The sequence below is a fragment of the Gobius niger genome (assembly GCF_951799975.1).
Source record: "Gobius niger genome assembly, chromosome: 2".
Taxonomy (NCBI): Eukaryota; Metazoa; Chordata; class Actinopteri; order Gobiiformes; family Gobiidae; genus Gobius; species Gobius niger.
In genome coordinates, this window is record NC_136853.1 from 29,181,426 (window position 1) to 29,199,003 (window position 17,578).

The window sequence follows — 17,578 nt, forward strand, 5'->3', positions numbered from 1 at the left end:
ATTCGAACAATAAAAAACACACAAGAGTTGCCGGCTATTTGCTTCTCTTCAGAAGCAAAAGCATAGGTTAAGGGCCGAGGGTCTCCTGCCTTCCTCCTACAAAACTTACACGAAGTTTTTTTTCTTCCTTTTTGTTGTATCTGAAATTCACACGAATAACGCACGGGGGCGTCACCTACCAGTTCTTCCCATTTTGTTTGCAGTCAAGCTTTGGGGCCCCCGTTGTTCCTCTTAAATCGCCCATCTGGGAACTACTGTCATAAAAATGCCAATAAATTAGGCTAAGACAGCAAATAATACTGGATGAAATAAGTTTGCACACCTTTTTTCCTTGTGTAGGGCCAAAGATCGGGGGTCGATGCAGTGAAAATTTCAAGGGAGTGTGTTTAGCAGAGTTTTAACCTGTGCCCTACACCTTCATTTAGGTTTGGAAAATCTGCTCTTTCCTACAGTAAAATGTCAGTTTTTGAGGTTATAATGGTATAGAAGTAGGAAATTTGTAGTAAGAAGTACCACTGTGTGTTTCAATTCAAGAAGCCTGAAAGCCACTAGATAATGGCCTGAGGGCCGAATTTGTACACCCCGACTTAACTTTTGCACATACTGGTGAAAGTCGGAAAATTAAAATATCGTTCAAAAGTTCATGCATTTCTGTAATTCAAGCTAAAATGTGAAACTAATATATGATATCGACTCATTACATGCAAAGTGACATATGTCGGGCCTTTGTTGTAATTTGATGATTTTGGCTTAGTCCATTTTCAAAATATTCTAATTGTATGATTTTTATTTTGAGATTTTTACAAGCTGAGCCATAATCATCAAAATCATAACAAATAAAGGCAATATTTATCTCACTTTGCATGTAATGAGTCTATATTAGTTTCAGTTTAAGTTGAATAACAGAAATGAATGTACTTTTTAACAATATTCTAATTTTCAGAGTTTCACCTGTACAATTTTTGTGAAAATTAAATATATGCTTAAAAAAGCAACCTACTGTATCCATCTATAGTATCTATCTATAATATCTATGTATCTATCTATCTAGCTATCTATCTACAGTATCTATGTATAGTATATATCTACAGTATGTATCTATTTACAGTATCTACAGTATCTACAGTATCTATCGTATCTATCGCATCTATCAATCTATCTACAGTATCTACCTCTCTATCTCTAGAGTATCTATCTACAGTATCTCTCTACCTTTAATTTTAATTGCTCGTACCAATAGGCTACTGCTAATTGTAAGGGGGGGAAAAGGCACAACACAATTATAAAAACATAATTTATTGGATATCTGTCAAATCTATACATTTTTACCCACTTCTCCACTTCTTTAGAAGAGTCACTGATATGGGCAACAGTTCAGACTAATCGGCGTCATTTTAGCCTGACCCATTTCACAATCAACTCCATATGCATTAATTCCTACATGAGTTTTATAAAAAAACAAAACAAAATAAAACAAATGGAAAAGAAGTGGTGTATAATGGTAAGCAAGAAACATTACAGTGGTTAAAACGTCTGCGTTGCAAATTTTAAAGAGTCTCTTAATGATCATTTTTGATTATTTCAAATTCACTGAACCTGTCGCACACATTTTCTTACAAAAATAAATAAATCCATGGACCTTACAGCAAATGCATCTTTTGATTAGAATTCAAGGTGGCTACATTTCTCTCTAGCATCTCAAAAGTCTTTCCGTTGCGTTAGCATTTTGGAAATGCAGTGTAATGTCATAATGAGAAAACTGACAGAAATCCACAGACTCCTGGAAAAAACTTTTAAAACAAACTGAAACACTGTTTGAGCTGTCATTCTGTTTTTGTTAACTGATAAAGGATGAAATTCATTAATAAAGGATGAAATGTCTCATGATAAAGGTCTTTTTTTGACTATGGGACACTCACAAGAAATGCTTTAATTGTATTTGCATCTAGGTTTTCAGTATATATTGTTTGGCTCTGATGTGCTCGCCTTCTTGAAGGTTTACTTAAGGCACTTGTTGGTGGCAGGAAGAAGGCTGAAAAAAAGACAAGACATTTCACAAACTTTGATCTTAAACATAATCTAATAAATGATTTATGTTAGTGGATTGAATTGTGTCAATTTCAGAGGTAAATGGTTTAAAACCTACAAATAAAAAGGTTTAAAATATAACACATATAAAAGGGAAGATTCACAATGATGTTTTTAAACAATCATTGTAATATTTAAATTGTAAAACAAGAATTTGGAAGATTAACCTTGAATTTCAAATCACTTGTCAGCAGACCCTTTGTGATGGCCTGGATATAAGGCATAGAATAAGACACTTCACATTACATTTAGTGTGAGACTCTAAAGAGTCTGAGGGCCTTCAAAAGACACTTTTTTTTTACACATTGTGTGCTGGGAACAGAAGAAACGGTTGCTTCAAGAGATTGGCGATTTTAAATTAAAAAAATAAAATCTACATAAAAAAATTAAAACGTTTGGGTGCTCAGAGCACTTGTTTACACATTTCATTTGATTTCACAGTAAGTGAATGTCCATTAGTCACATATGTAACACAGAAACTCAAAATGACTTGATCTACTCACACACATGATTGTAGCATACTGTAGCCTCCGAGAAAGAGAAGTTAATAAATGGTGAATACTGTATGTAAACTGAAGTAAACACCACGCTCTGGGTCTAATCAAACTCACTTAATGAAATAAACAGTAAAATGGAGTAAGTAAAGTGTTGACATGTCGTACCCTGAATATATTCCATTCATTTCCCTCAACTCTCTCAACCCAAAAGTGGCACGTACCATATTTAATTATCATTGGCTGAATAACTTTTTAATTATTCTATGAAGGTCATCCCTCTGATTACATCATCATACAACATAATAATAGTTGAATGCAGAAATGCAGATCTATCTACAGTTTCAAAGAAACACTTTAAAAAAGTGGCATACATTTTATGCAGTCTGATTACTAATGGCTTCATAACTGTTCACTCATAAAACATTCATGATGGGGCAAACAAAACTGTGTAAAGATAACCACATTGTCCAAGAATGAATTATAAAAAACAAGTATGCCATTAAAATGAATTGCTTTCTTGGAGTTCGTCTGCGCAGGATACAGGCACCATGTTTCCTCTTGTATTTTTCAGGGATAAATGCAAATAAAATGCTGAGGACGTAATCGCTCCAGTTTCAATCTCAGATCAAGTCATGTTTAACCTCATTCCAGCATCAGCATCAGTCCTTTCTGTAAACTCCAAGCATCGAAAATGACATCTTGTGTTTTTGTGGCTCTGCTTTAGTATGATAAAATTCTTTGAGGGTTCAGAGGTCAAAGATCAGTGACTTTATTCTCAAGAGCGGCTGCGATTTGTTGGAGCCGAAAGGTGAGCTGTCTATTCTGAGCAGCGGGGTCCTCATCCAGCGACTGGATAATCTGAAAGAACAGAAGAAAAATAATAATTGCAAACGTTGCATTGGTTCGGTGTAGCATGTATTACGACTATGGCAATACTGACGCAGTCGTGTAAAACAAGCTTTCTTACCGCATCGTAGTATTTGCTGGCGTATTGATAGAGTTGATGTAAGGCCACCTGGGTATTTAGCTTGTCTGTGTGTTGCTACCAATGACATAGACATACAAGTCATTTCTCAATGCAAAAAAGACACAAAATGATGTGAATTCAAAAACTATGAATGTAAAAGTCATACCCTGGACACTTCAGCCAGATGTGTGTTCATGTCCTGGTCACTTACAGGAACCATCTGTCTAATACCTTTGTAATAACTAAGAAAAGACACAAATGGATAATGAAGACATTTGTTCACAAATAATAACGTTTATATTGTGTATGGACTTACTCGTCTACCATCTTCTTGTATGTAGAAATTTCTTTTGCATAGAGCAGCTTGTTGCTTGGAGACTCCTACAGTGAATACAAAAGAAAAGTTCAGAGCTGTGCACTTCTGTTTTTCTTCTGTAATTACGTTCCCTCGGTTAGATGAGCAACTATATTTAGTGTGACATGACAAGTGCACTGAAATATTTGGTAAACAACATTTGTTGGTAACACTTTATAATAACTACACCTTATTTAGCATTAAAGCTTTTTCCTGCACATACTGACATTTTTACATTTCGTTCTAGCTCTCACAATCCCTCCTGTTTGTCTGAATTATTCAAGCAAATTGTTTATATGCCCGTTTCAAGCCTGTGTGCAGCTTTGAACGATGACAAAGTGAAGAAGGGGGGACCACCTCCAAAATAGATGTCACAAATTTAGACCCTGCCAGATTGCTCTATCGCTCAATAAAAAAATACGATCATGCAACAAGGTCTGTTTTTTGCTGCGTTTACAACATATTCTGTGGTGGTTAAAGCAGAACTAAGTAACTCATGCCCCTAGAGGCCATAAGCGTTTCTTTACTCATTAATTTTCCATGAGAGTAAATACTACGCTGACAGAAAAGACAAAGGGAGAGAGGGATATCGTACATCCAATTGCACTATGGAGATTAAAAAAAAATCACTCTTACGTGGCTGTAAATACTGTTTAAGTGGCGCTAGCCCGCAGTTAGCTTTGCCCGTTAGCCTACTAGCTTCTTCTTCGTGATTCCATTAGTGTGTATTGGGGCCTCCGACCAGGAGGCAGGGAAGTTGCAATTGTGGTTTTCTAGCCAAGGATTTATTAAGGTAAATAAGTTACTTCTTCTTTAAAACACATTGACTTTACAACAACAAAACATCAGGTACCTCAGCTTTAATAAATGATGAATTAACACTTAATCCAAGTGTGACTAATACTTAATAATTACTCAACAATGAATAAGTGGAGTATGTGAAGAACTATTCGTTATAAGTTAGGTATTAACTGTAGTAGTTATTGAGTGTTAGTCACGCTTAACCAATGAATTGTTCATGGTTCAAGTGTTAATTCATCATTTATTAAGGCTAAATGAGGTGTAGTTATTATAAAGTGTTACATTTGTTATTTTTAACATCCAAGACAATAATCAAAAACAGGTTGGAGATTTTTGTTTAAGTGTAAAGGGGGAAAAGTACATGCTTGCCATGGACACAGGTGACACATTCTAAATGACTACATACTCTGCTAAGTTTGTGCTCGGACTTGGTGCAGGCATCCATGAACGTCTGAGCGATAACGTGCAGCGAAGCATCGACCACCTCTGTCACGTGCACGTCAAAGATAAAGTGGGGATTCCTCAAAATGTTCACCCAGAAGCGCATCGGTAAGCTAGGAACACAGAGATCAGCAGGTTAGCACGCAGAGTTCTTTACCAAAGTGCAAATAAGTACACTGTAACATGGTCAAACTTATTTTGTATGAAACCTTGAATACAACTATCATCAATATGCCCAAAGGGCTTTGGGCTTTTCTAATTCCTGGCTTTTTAAGGACTTGTTGACGTTTCACTTTCTTTCCTTTTGCTCATCCCAGCATCCTTTCATCTCCTCAAGCCGCCTGTCCCTTTAAAGACCATAACCCTTGTCAATAATTCACCACTGCTGTTGAATATTTAATTGCCCAGCCTGTTTGTGTGTGTGTGTGTGTGTGCGCGTGTGACGATGTTCGCGATGATTGACAGGTTGAGCTCAAGGCGAGTCGGAAAAGAAATAGGGTTTTGGCCCAGATAAAGAAAACTCTGCGCAATCTCTCTACATTGCTCCTTGTTCTTAATTGCCATAATTTACCTGATGATAACAACCTGTCAATTACACAAGCCGTTTTATGTAACAGCAAAGAGTAATTAGAGCTTAGTTGACGAATTACACATTGGCTGGCTGAATGTTTATCACAGTCAAGTCCATACTTTTCCAAGAGACAGCGGCTAAGTATGTAGTGATTCTCTGTTTTTCTCTCTACTTTTGGCATGAATTAGTGATGCGCGGGTCAAGGTTTTTTTCAACCCGCGGGTCCCACATTTGGAGCAGGTTATAACCTGACCCAGCCCGCCCCGCAACGTTGTTCTATTTTTACAGCCCGCCCCGCCCCGCACCCGCAACCATTAAAAATTACGCGTTACAAATATGATCTGCATGAACAGTACCGGTGTGTCAGCCCCTCGCGCTTGTGCGCTCTCTCTCTCCCTCCGACGAGCGCTGGGCAAGAGGGAGAGAGAGGAAGAGAGCACAGGTCGGCTAATGCAAAGTCACACACAGTCGCACATACCGTGGAAAATAGGAGACATGAGCTCCACAAAAGTGTTCTCTGGATCACAAGCTGCAAAACGTTGCTTGTTTTATGAAAATCCGACGTATATTTACGCCAAAAACCTGCTGTAAAGATGAGGAATAAGTTGTGACTGAATTCAATGAATGCGCGTACGGAGGCATAGAGTGCTTGCGAGTTGCGACCGGCATTTTTTTCACCCCAACACGCCCCGTGATCAAAGGAGAATTTCACGGCCCGGCCCGACCCGAACCGCGGGCAGACCGCGGGGTCTGCGGTGGAACCCACAACCCGCGCATCACTAGCATGAATGTAATGTCACCTGTTGGTCTTCCATATGTGTAACGTCTCCTCATCAACGTTATCATGTCTTAGTGCTTGTTCGTCCAGGAAGTCAAAAAAATACTTTACAGCGGGTGGGACAACCAAACTAGAACACAGCACACTACGGAAAAAGTCATCCACGAACTGTTGCAGAGTGCCCTAAAACACAACAAACATGAATGCATGGTTAGTAGAGCAATAAGCAATAGATATTAGACTGAAACATGTTGCACAGAAAAGTTAAATGCTGTAGTAACAATATGGTGTAGTGTCTTAACCTCTTAACCCCCACCTGAACTGAGCACATTTTCTCCGGTTCAGATTTACACTTTTTTCAAGAAACTGTTTTTACCCAAACTGATTTGGGTAAACATAGCGACGGAAACAAGAAGAAAACAAAGCTGAAAACGCCTCAAAAATGCATCAAAATGAACTGTTGAAAATGCAACAAAAATGTGACAAAAACTCAACAAAAGTGATAAAAAATCTGCAAAAATGTGACAAAGAGAGCCGTGAAAAAGGCGACAATGTGGCAAAAACACGGATAAAAAATCTGTTTAGATCAGTTTTGTTGGTCTTAGCTTTCAAATGAAGCATTACCCCGGCCTATGGGCTTTAAGCTCCAGTCCAGAAGCTTTTAGTTTGGGTCAAGCTAAACTGGAGAAAATGCACTTTTCAGTTGAGACGGGGGTTAAGAGGTTAGAGGCAAATATCCAGCTTCAAGCCTTACACCAGGATATCAAATGATTTTAGATTGATTTCCAAACCAATTGTCTTATGCAACTATTTATGAAGTATCTTAATACATAAGAATAAGTGATGCAAAGAGCAAGCCCGGGTGCACACCTTGACAGACAGAAGCCTGGTTAGGTAGATTTCAGTAATGGCTTTGGTCATGGCTTTATCCTTCATGCTGCCTCTCTTAGACTTCCCTTCGTCAATTTCATCCGCCTGTCTGACCAAGTGGTAGGTATTGTCATCCTCCAGCAAGGCATTTTCTTTTGAGCAGAAAAAAACCAATACATCAGAATAAACAGTATCATTTCTAAATTCAAATGTGAAGGTAACTCACTTTCTTCGTGGCTGTCCTGGTGTTGGTGAAAGGACTGTGTGTGCAAAACTCTGGACAACACCAAAGTGGCATTATCTCTGACCTAAAACAACAACAGGGAATAAATCAGCGGGACTGGTTTAAATGTCAGATGTGGATGGAGAAGGCTTGAAGTTTTTCTCTTTATCTTTTCTACAGCGGGAGTCTCTTGTGGCTCAGCATTTCTCTACCCTTCACGAGAAAAAGTCGAAACTTTACGAAAACTTAAGTGTCATTGAAGCAATAAGATCCCCATGGAAGTCAGTAAATCTAAGCTGCTTTATAATAACATTGGAATAAAATACTACTACTCTAAAATGTATGTCTTAATTTCAGTTGGATGGAGGCAGATAATTCAACGAGACTGATTTGAATGATATCCAGTAGTAATTGTGGTGAAGAACCCGCATTTTCCGGATTATAAATCATACTTTTTTCATAGTTTGGCTGGGGGTGCAACTTGTACTCAGGTGCGACTTGTTTCTCAAAATATGTAATTTCACATGTTTGTTATTTTCACACTGACAGCCACTAGAGGGCGCTCTAGGCTCGTGTACCAGTATTTGCTGCTCCTGTACTACTGAAGATTTAAAAAACGGTAATCGAGCAGTAGAAAGAAAGTTTGGAGTGAGCGAGAAACTTGTGAGGGACTGGCAAAAAGCGGAGATTACTCTTACTGCAATGAAGAAAGAAAAAAAGCTAATCGCGGGCTAAAAGCTAGAGGAACGAGTTTGCAAATGAGAGCTAGAAACAACGTGCTGCCGGGAGAGGCTTGCAAACGGTGCAGTTACGCCTCCATGCCCAGGTAGTTGCCAAGGCTGGTGCGACTTATAAGCCGGAGCGACTTATAGTCTGGAAAATACGTCAATGTCCAAAAATAAATGACTTACATTATAATGTGCTAATGTGTTGAGTCTTTTCCAGCGTCCTTCTTTCTGTGAGGTCAAGTCAAGGTCCGACAGGATCTGGCCAGTGGAACCAGGACGCCACTCTGCCAGAACAGTTAGGAAATATTTAAACCGACTGTTGACCCAAACTTTTATCAGTTTACCAAAAGTGACTCAAAAACACAGTGGTGCTTGGTTTCCCTGACACATCTACCGATTTTCAGCATCCAATTAAAACTAAGGTCTTGGAAAAAAAAAAATTGGATATACATACAAATTAAGGCTTAATTTTACACCACACCAATAACTGTATATAACTGTAGCTTGAATAACTTGGTAAATAAATAAAAAAATATTGTCCACATATTATATCTATAATGGCAGATTACCAGTGTATGAAAAACTAAAGGCCCAAAAGATAGCACTGATGTTGGACAGCATTAAACAAATATTTCATCTGCAAGGCCAAATAAAGTATACTAACAAATGAAATAAATCTTACCAAGAGCAACGCTCTCAACGTTGGGCCTCTGGGAGTATGGGAGATTTCTGTATACTTGATCAATAATCTTCTCCTTTACCTGTAAAGCCACATGTTTCTCAGTTTCAGTAAGCAGTTTCACGTGATCACAATAACGGTTTCCCCAAGTGGCAGCAAATACACTAAAGTTGTGCATTTCTTTTGAGATAAAGTAAAGTAAAACAAAGAAGTACATTTACAACATTTTCAGTAAGAACATAATCCAATGATTAATGTATACCAGTGCTTAGGGTGCACTCAGAGCTGAGTAAAACCTACTTTATTCTGACAAGTTGCAAAATATTACAAAACTGTTTTGAATGTCGCTGTATGCACACTCAATTCTAGCTTGTTTTTCTCAACACACCTGCGTAATTGTGTCACAGTTGAGCACTTTGACTGGAGTCACGTCTGGACCCTCTCCATGAACCAACACCTGAAGTGTCTGCAACACAAACATCAATCAATATCAACTAACTCATGTTATGATGGTGATGTGGATCTTTCTTTTTAGTAACAGAAAGAGTTTTCACAAACCAGAACCGAGTACTCCACGTCATCGCCCAGCAGCCCTGTATCATTTAAAGTGTACTTGGCTTTCTTCAACTTGGCATCCACTGGTCCTTTCTCGACTTGGTGCTTTAAGGCCTTGAACAATTTGTACAACGGCTCTCCGGCTGTATCCTAAAACACAAGCAGAGCACATAAAGCTAATACTGCATCAACTATAAAGAAAAGTAAACCAAAGTCAAGAAGAACAGTCGTACCCGAAGGAACTGATAGAGACATATGGACATCCAATTGCACAGCATCCTCTCCACAACTGTCTCTGACCTAAACATTGAAGCAAAGAGACAACACACAAATAATTATAAGAAATGTCACGGATTTCATAGACGGTTACTGATTTCCCCTGACCTCCTGAGCATCAGCTTGGGGTTTTTGTTCTGCACGTGTTCGTCCATTAGCTCCAGCAGCAGTGTCCGCATGATATCCGTGTAGTACTCCAGCTTTCCATGCAGCGCCACCGTCAGGAGAGAGGCAAAATAACCACGAGACCTGGCATTGAAGTCAGGGCGACTCTCCAGAGTGCGAATGAACTGATGACAGGACAAATAAAAATGACACCATCTTTAAAACTGAACACAGTGAAAACATCTGTTGAGATCTCTTTGTTCATGATGTTTTTTTTCTTTTCTTTTTTTAATCAAATAATGATCTTAAAGGGGCTAGATGCAAGTTGACATTTTATATTCACTACTGCCACCTCAGGTCATACGTGTAACTGCACCTTCTATATTAAGCTTGTGCATGACGGCACTTCGGAACTAACAACTTTTTGAGTGACAGTGCAGAATTTTAGAGGCAGTTGTGGTGAATTGGTCTGGGCTAATTCTATACATTAGGACGTTGCTGGAACATGTAGAGAGAGGAAAATACATAATTTTAAATTTTCTAAACACTGTATAGTCCCTTTAAAGCTTGGAGAAATATTTTGCATGCTAAATTTATTGGAAAAAGCCAGACACCTATTTCAGCTTTAAACATATAGGGCTAAGTTTTTTTTTAAAAACATCTTCAAAATAAGAGGAGCCTTGAACAGTTACTTGTTTGTAAACCTGTTTTCTTCACTGTCAGGGCTGCTGAAACATGTCAGGCAGTAAAACTCACATTGATGAGGAAGGTTTTGCTGTTTAGCAGGTTGGAGAACTGGTTCAGGGCCTGAGACACGATGACCCTGCGGTTCTCTGGGATCTTAATCTTTCCTGTGATCATGACGTCGTTGGCGCCATCTTTAGACGGCAGGAAGAAGGTGCGGTCCGTGTAGTTTTTGTAGTCGAGGAAGGGGATTCGTGCCTCGCTCAAATCACTGGTATTGTCTTCCATTTCAATCATCAGATCTGGCACAAACCATTAAGAGTTAAACATTTTACAACACTGTTTACTCCTTTTTTTTCCTTCTTCTAGCATCTAATGTATATTAGATCAAAACGTGTTTCATCAAATATGATCTAAAGCTCCTGGGGCATCATCAAGTCTTTCATGTCTTTACATGTTACGGGAGGATCCGGCGCCACTTGAAACTGCTTAAATGCAACTTGTTTGTGGAAACCAAAGCTCAATATCAGTATTATTAGACAAAAGTACACAACAGAGATGAAAAGCTAATACAATTCATGTAGATTGATGCATATGTCAAATTCATAAAGGTTTTTCACACAACCTGGCTCCTATTAACATACAAAGATTTTTTTTTCTTTTTTCACTTTTCACAATTTCACTTCTACTAGTAATACAATGGATTTTAGTTTGATAATGAACGTGTATAGCAAAACAACCAATTGCCCCGACCAAAAAAACCTTTGTATTTACATTCGTTGTGCATTTTACCTGTGAACTCCTTCTTGCATCGATCTCGCACACTTTCCTCCAGATTCTCGAGCTGGTGCTTAACTTTCTCATACTCTCGTTCTGCCTGCTGACTTTTCCTCCTACAAAAATCAAAGACACACGTTTAGAAGAACAAAACAAAATCAGCTATATATTTCCTACATGTACCTATAGCAGTAGACCGAGATGGCAATAAAGAGCAGCATTGGAACAATGACAGCAGGGATGATAATTGCCAGAGGGATGTCATCTTTTCTCGCATAGTACACAGAGCCGACCAACCATTCGCCGTCCCCAAACTTCACCTTGAAACATTACAACATTGCGATTCAGTATATTGCTTGTTCATCCTTCACTCATCCTGTTAGGTCTTAGTTGTGTGAGTGCGCACCACGAGTTCCAGCAGGTCGTTGGTTGTGTCTCTGCGCTGGCGTTGCCGTTTGGAACTGGCTCGAGGCTGAGAAGAAGGAGCCTCGAGGATCAACTTGTCATCCTGCGCAAAATCACACAACATTGTTATGTAGATATAGTATTAGAAGATGCTTTGTCACTAATGTCCTTCACTGTATATGTCGAGTGCAAACAAGGCAAACCACTGAGAGAGCTGAGGATTAAATTTACATTGCCTTTTTGTTCAACATTTTGGCTAAACAAACATTTCACCACAATGAATGAATACCTTATCAAATACAATCGTATTTGAAAAGCCCAATAGTCTCTTCTTAATGATCCAGATAAATGTGCGAGTTAGAGCTGCAACTAACGATTATTTTGGTTATCGGTTAATCTAACAATTATTTTTTACAATTAATTGATTAATCGGTTGGCTGTGAATACTGCATACTGCATTTTTTTCTTTCTTTTTTTTTTAGCACATAAAGCTAAAGTGGCGCCGCTTGAGGACATGTTGATGGAGTGACCTTAAAGCAAGTGTTTTTGGAGACTCTAAGTGATAATTCTGCTTTCTGATTGGACGAGGCACAGACAGATATTTATGAAATTTTCAATGTACAAAACACTACTGACACTAACTATAAAAACGTAGGTTTCCATCAAAAATAAAAAATGTTCCTGACATTTTCCCCCTATTTAAGTCTGTGTTTACTAGAAAACGATTAATTGATTACTAAAATAGTATAGTATAGTAACTATTTCAATAATCGATGTTGTTTCAGCCCCAGTGTGAGTTAAGTTATTAACATCTTTAGTTCTACTGTGTTGCCAAACACTAAAGAAAAATGTAATTCTTATAAATGTTTTCATTGATTGATATGTTGAAGAAACACACCTGCAGTATATTGACATGACAAGAGGCATCTCCAACAAATGCCCGAGCCTCTTCTGCCGTCATAGCTTTAGAGAAGCCACGACCCTGGAAAACAAAAGATATCCCCAATAAGAATAATGATATTGATTCACTTGTATTTCATGACACCTAAGGACAGCAAACATTAAAAGCAGTTAAACAACTGACACATCATGAAAATATTAAAGTGATAGTAAGATAGTAAGTGATGTAAGAATTTGTGAGGAGAAAAAGCCACTCCTAGTTTGCCAAATGAGGAAAAGCTCCCGTCTTTCCTAATTGGACCAGACAGGAAAGCTTGTCTCATTGGTCAAAGTGATAGCTGGGGGTTTCAGATTAGGGAGGGACTTTAGAAAAATATTGTAAACGGTAAATGGTCTCAACTTATATAGCGCTTTTCTACCTTCATCAGGCCCAAAGCGCTTTACAGCAAAGAACCAGTCACCCATTCACACTCTCATTCATACACCAATGTATGCAGACACTGGAGGCAAGGTGGGATTCAAATCCCGGACCGTCCGATCATGAGACACTGTCACACCCAATTAATTGAATATTACGTGAAATTGCGCTCAATTATACGCAAGCTATTAAATTTGTCACAGGCTATCACTTGAAGTTATCAGTGAGTGGGCAGATCTGAAAAGTTGAGCTTTGAAAGTGTCCAGAGAGTCCAGCAGACGAAGACGCAGAGAAAGAATAGCTGAATGCTCTATTGTGACCATTGTGAGTGCGGGGATCAGGAGAGGGAGCGGGACGGAGCGTCAGATAGATTTTTCGCTGGAGCCACATGTGTCCGCCCTCACCGTCACTATGATGATGCTGGTCTCGGTGATGACGTTTTTGCTGAGTTGGTCGAAGCTGGGGTCGAGGTGGTAGTCAAAATCTTTGAGCTCCTCCACCACATTATCCAGCTGCAGGACCGTCCTGATCGACTCCGCACAGCAGTTCACCGCCGGAGAGCTGAACTGAAGCACTGTGTCATTTTTGCTCATAGCCTCCACAACAAACTGGAAAACAGAAGGATAAAATACAGCAAAAAAAGACAGTAAGTGTAACAGTAGAGTGAAATAGCTGTACTATTAAAATGTTATTAAAATCGATCGAATAATTGGAATCGAACACTTTACAACAGTCGTTCCCAAAGTACGAAATGTTGTGGCAAATTAATTGACCCAAAGACCCAACAATAATAAGAATTCACTCCATTCAGACGAATTTGTAGTAATGTTTTATCGCTTAACGTTATATATAAAATCAGGAAATGTACATGTATTATTCAATGTCCTTGTATTCTACATTTGTAAGAAAAGGTTTTCCCCCTCACACTGCTCTATTGAATTGTGTAACAGCTGTCCCATAATAATAAAACTACTGTCAAAAATCTAACGTGATCTGATATGATCAAAGGTTTATTTTTTTTAAATCCTTGATTAAATCAAATGATAGGATTTCAGGGAAAGAGACCAAATATGACAAGTACATCAGTACAGGAACAATAAAGTACAGCTTGACCTTTTATATGACCAAAGTATGACTTGCGAATACGTTTATTTATATTACAGCTGAATGAGCAAAACCGAATTGGACAGGCACAGGTGTTACGAAAGCAGTCTATGAACTCTTTGTGTACCATTCTTCTCACTGACACCGTGTTGTGTTTGAGATAGATGGGAAACGACAGTGCTTTTATTTCACTGCCAACGCGCTCTGACTGACGCGTTCTCTCTGCAGGGGAGAGAAGGTGAGGTGCTGCATCATCGCTCCATCACAAACTCTGTCTGAAGCAGGAAGACAGAGGGGAGCTCAGTGGGATGGAAACTGAAGAAGAAGCACAGACCTCTGCTACAAATCTGAAATCACTTGACTTGAAATATGGCGTTTGGTATTTTTCCTCGACAAATAAACAAGCACAGGTAGAAAACAGCACTATGTTTGTGTCAACCTGACACAAAAACAGATGTTGTCTTTGGAAGTTTGGAATATATTAAATTACACGCAGAGCGGGGCTTCAAGAAAAAAATATTTGAAACCAATCCACGACATATGATATCCAATTATGTCAAAGGTGTAATGGGCAGTAAGCAATAATCATGCCAGTGTTTGATTTAAGAGCGAGTATTATGTATTTTTCAGAGATACAACATCAGACACACCTTGATCACCGTCTTGCCATTTGCTGGTTAGAAAACACTATATCTAAAACTGTTTACACAGACATTACATTAGCTTTTCTTCCTGGTTCAACAAGAGCTCAGAACCTAGGACCCTTCTCCCACGCTCAGAATAGCGAGATGATTGTGCTAATACGTACCTCTATCGGGGCTGTGTCTTGAGGAAACTCATCCATGGAAGGCAGCGCTTTCATTGTCGCTCTCTGAATCAAGTCAAAGCCATTTCCGACCACCACAATACTACGACCCCCACTGCACAAACAAATACACCTCAATTATTTTTATATTTCATTAAAACGATACAAGATGAAACTCTAATACAAATAATTTAGACAAAGCATTTGTCCATTAGCCATTATGGCAGTAATAGCCACTTATGGTTGCAACATATCAAGTGATTATTATAATTATATACCACTCAAAGCTGGCCCGGGGGTAGTAGTCTGTAATCTTGGGGTTCTCGGAGTACTGGTAGGCAGCCGGGACATCTTTGGTGGTGTTTTTGCCGTACTTCACCGTCACCGTCAGGGGGTCTGAAGGCACTTTCTGTCCACGGTAACGGCCCGTCTTACATGTGATCCGTTTACCGAAGAACAAGCTGAGGACACAGAGAACAAAGGATTTAATGTGTTTTTATTAATATGCTGTATGTATGACCAATTTATGTATATGTTTTTTAGAATACTGTAATTTTAAGTTTTTGGTCCGAATCACCTGGCTGGAGGATTCACCTATTGCACATGTTTTAGTGGTAGGGGAAACCGGAGTACCCGGAGGAAACCTACGCAGACACGGGGAGAACATGCAAACTACACACAGAAAGGCCACGTCCTGGTGGGAATCGAACCCGGGACCTTCTAGCTGTGAAGCGGAGGCGCCAACTGCTGTGCTGCCGTGCCGATAATGGAGTGAATTGCTCCATTGTGAGATCAATAAAGGATTATCTTATCTTATCTTATAATAGCGATAGTAACATTTATATGGGGAGTAAAAAACTTACTAATCAAAAAAGTCAATGAAACCCTAATCACATGTTTCATGGAGTTACCATAGCGATGATCAGAACTCCCCCCATTTACCCTAATTAATTTCACAATTTTACCAAATGACACGGGCAAATGGAAACATTGTTTTTCTCATTGCTTATACCATAAAGTTTCCAAAAATATATAGTTTTGAAACTCTCCACGGAAATCCCTCAACAGTGGAAATCTAAACATAGAGAACCGGACGATGGTACTGAATGTTGCCACTAATCATTGATTGGCTATGTCAGTTTTTGAAAGCCTGATCTTGTCTGTGGTTGAAGCATGTTGGTCCTTGTTAGTCCTGGCCTGGGTGAGCTTTATCACGTGGTGATAAAGGGTCCAACTACACAGTCCACGCCGTGGCTATATACGTAGCTTGCCACCACAGAGTATGGAGCGAATAAATAATTGTCCATTATGAACCGCTTGGGGTGATTTGTGTCTGTGAAAAGTGCTACAAAAAAATCCCAAAGTCCCTTCTCATTTGTTTTCAAGGTTGCTCTTGCAGTCTGGTCTAAAATCACTTACACTTCACATGGTACCCCTCCAACATTTACAGCCACGTCGTCTTTAGTTGCAGTGTCCAGGTCTTCTCCTTCGATGGTGATGACTGTTCCTCCCGCTGCAGGACCTTTGGCTGGTGTTACATAATTTGGATTGGGATCCTGAAACGACAGAGACAAAAGCTGGTCGTTTAGATATTCTCAAGTAATGTTGTTAGACACTGAGCAAAAGTCGTTTACAGAGGGTTATTGTCTAAGATGGGAACTTGTTGCCTGAATTGTGTGCAACCACTAAAATAATCAATAAGATTACATAATTCAAAGCCTGCATACAAAAGCTGCAAACAAACAAATCTGTACCAAATCGCACGGATCTGGGAGAGTAGCTCGGCTGAGAGCATAAAATGACGCGTGATGGAAAGAGACAGGTGAGAAATAAAAGTATGGAAACATATTTGTGAATCAGTGCAACAGTTTGGATGTTCTCATAAAGTTCAGTTTACGTCAGATCTAGTTGTTCTAGTAAGAAAAAAAAAAAAACATTTCCAAAGAGACAAACTTCACACACCGACCAAGACAGCCACATGGAGGGATTTCTTTGTTTAGAGAAAACAAAAACAAAACACACACAAACCAAAACAACTGAGAAACTAGTACAAGTAACTCTACGTATTGGTCCAAGAAAAAACATCTAATCTCTTTCTTCCTAGGATAACAAGAACAAATCATCAGGGTGCACGGAGTCATATTATTTGGCTTATTTTGTGTCAAATTCAATAAGCCTGACTCAACTATGTGGAAATAAACAACTTTGAAGAATAAGAAACCATGCATATTTAATTAAGGAGTTTATGAAAGACAAAAGTAATCCTAACAAAGTCAGCTATTTGCATAAGAGAGAGCGTGAGGTGACAATATTTGGAAACAAAGAAAAACAGATAAATTAAATTAGTCATTTTTGTCCCAGCAGTTTGTGTTAATTAACACGCTCAATACAATGATATTTGATCCAACAACACAAACAAACCAGCGGGAGGAATCTCAACTGTGTCTGCTCCACATGCAGGAAATTCATGCTGCGGAGGTTTTTTGAAAGTTTTTCTTTTTTCCACACTCTCCAAGAATAACCACAGACAAAAGAAAGACGTGTGCTCTTA

The 17,578-nt window shown here is 38.9% G+C and overlaps 2 protein-coding genes across 3 annotated transcripts in view; both read right to left on the reverse strand.

Moving 5' to 3' along the window:
• The window catches only part of tmem243b (transmembrane protein 243, mitochondrial b), a 129,488-nt gene that overhangs the window by 16,388 nt on the left and 95,522 nt on the right, over positions 1–17,578 (reverse strand). The gene's annotated exons all lie outside the window — the stretch shown is intronic.
• Positions 2,399–17,578, reverse strand: part of plxnb2a.1 (plexin b2a, tandem duplicate 1) — a 127,006-nt gene continuing 111,826 nt past the window's right edge. For both annotated transcript variants that reach the window (XM_079582911.1, XM_079582910.1), the window contains 23 exons: positions 16,447–16,583; positions 15,306–15,488; positions 15,031–15,142; positions 13,523–13,726; positions 12,699–12,782; positions 11,802–11,903; positions 11,579–11,715; positions 11,411–11,511; positions 10,691–10,920; positions 9,938–10,119; positions 9,787–9,853; positions 9,557–9,703; positions 9,387–9,464; positions 9,002–9,080; positions 8,503–8,603; positions 7,595–7,676; positions 7,369–7,520; positions 6,521–6,681; positions 5,115–5,262; positions 3,869–3,933; positions 3,719–3,794; positions 3,553–3,627; positions 2,399–3,443 (listed from right to left, as the gene is read on the reverse strand). In XM_079582911.1, the coding sequence (XP_079439037.1) occupies positions 3,339–3,443; positions 3,553–3,627; positions 3,719–3,794; positions 3,869–3,933; positions 5,115–5,262; positions 6,521–6,681; positions 7,369–7,520; positions 7,595–7,676; positions 8,503–8,603; positions 9,002–9,080; positions 9,387–9,464; positions 9,557–9,703; positions 9,787–9,853; positions 9,938–10,119; positions 10,691–10,920; positions 11,411–11,511; positions 11,579–11,715; positions 11,802–11,903; positions 12,699–12,782; positions 13,523–13,726; positions 15,031–15,142; positions 15,306–15,488; positions 16,447–16,583 (2,808 nt within the window). In that variant the 3' untranslated portion in view covers positions 2,399–3,338. The remainder of the gene's footprint in view (positions 3,444–3,552; positions 3,628–3,718; positions 3,795–3,868; positions 3,934–5,114; positions 5,263–6,520; positions 6,682–7,368; positions 7,521–7,594; positions 7,677–8,502; positions 8,604–9,001; positions 9,081–9,386; positions 9,465–9,556; positions 9,704–9,786; positions 9,854–9,937; positions 10,120–10,690; positions 10,921–11,410; positions 11,512–11,578; positions 11,716–11,801; positions 11,904–12,698; positions 12,783–13,522; positions 13,727–15,030; positions 15,143–15,305; positions 15,489–16,446; positions 16,584–17,578) is intronic.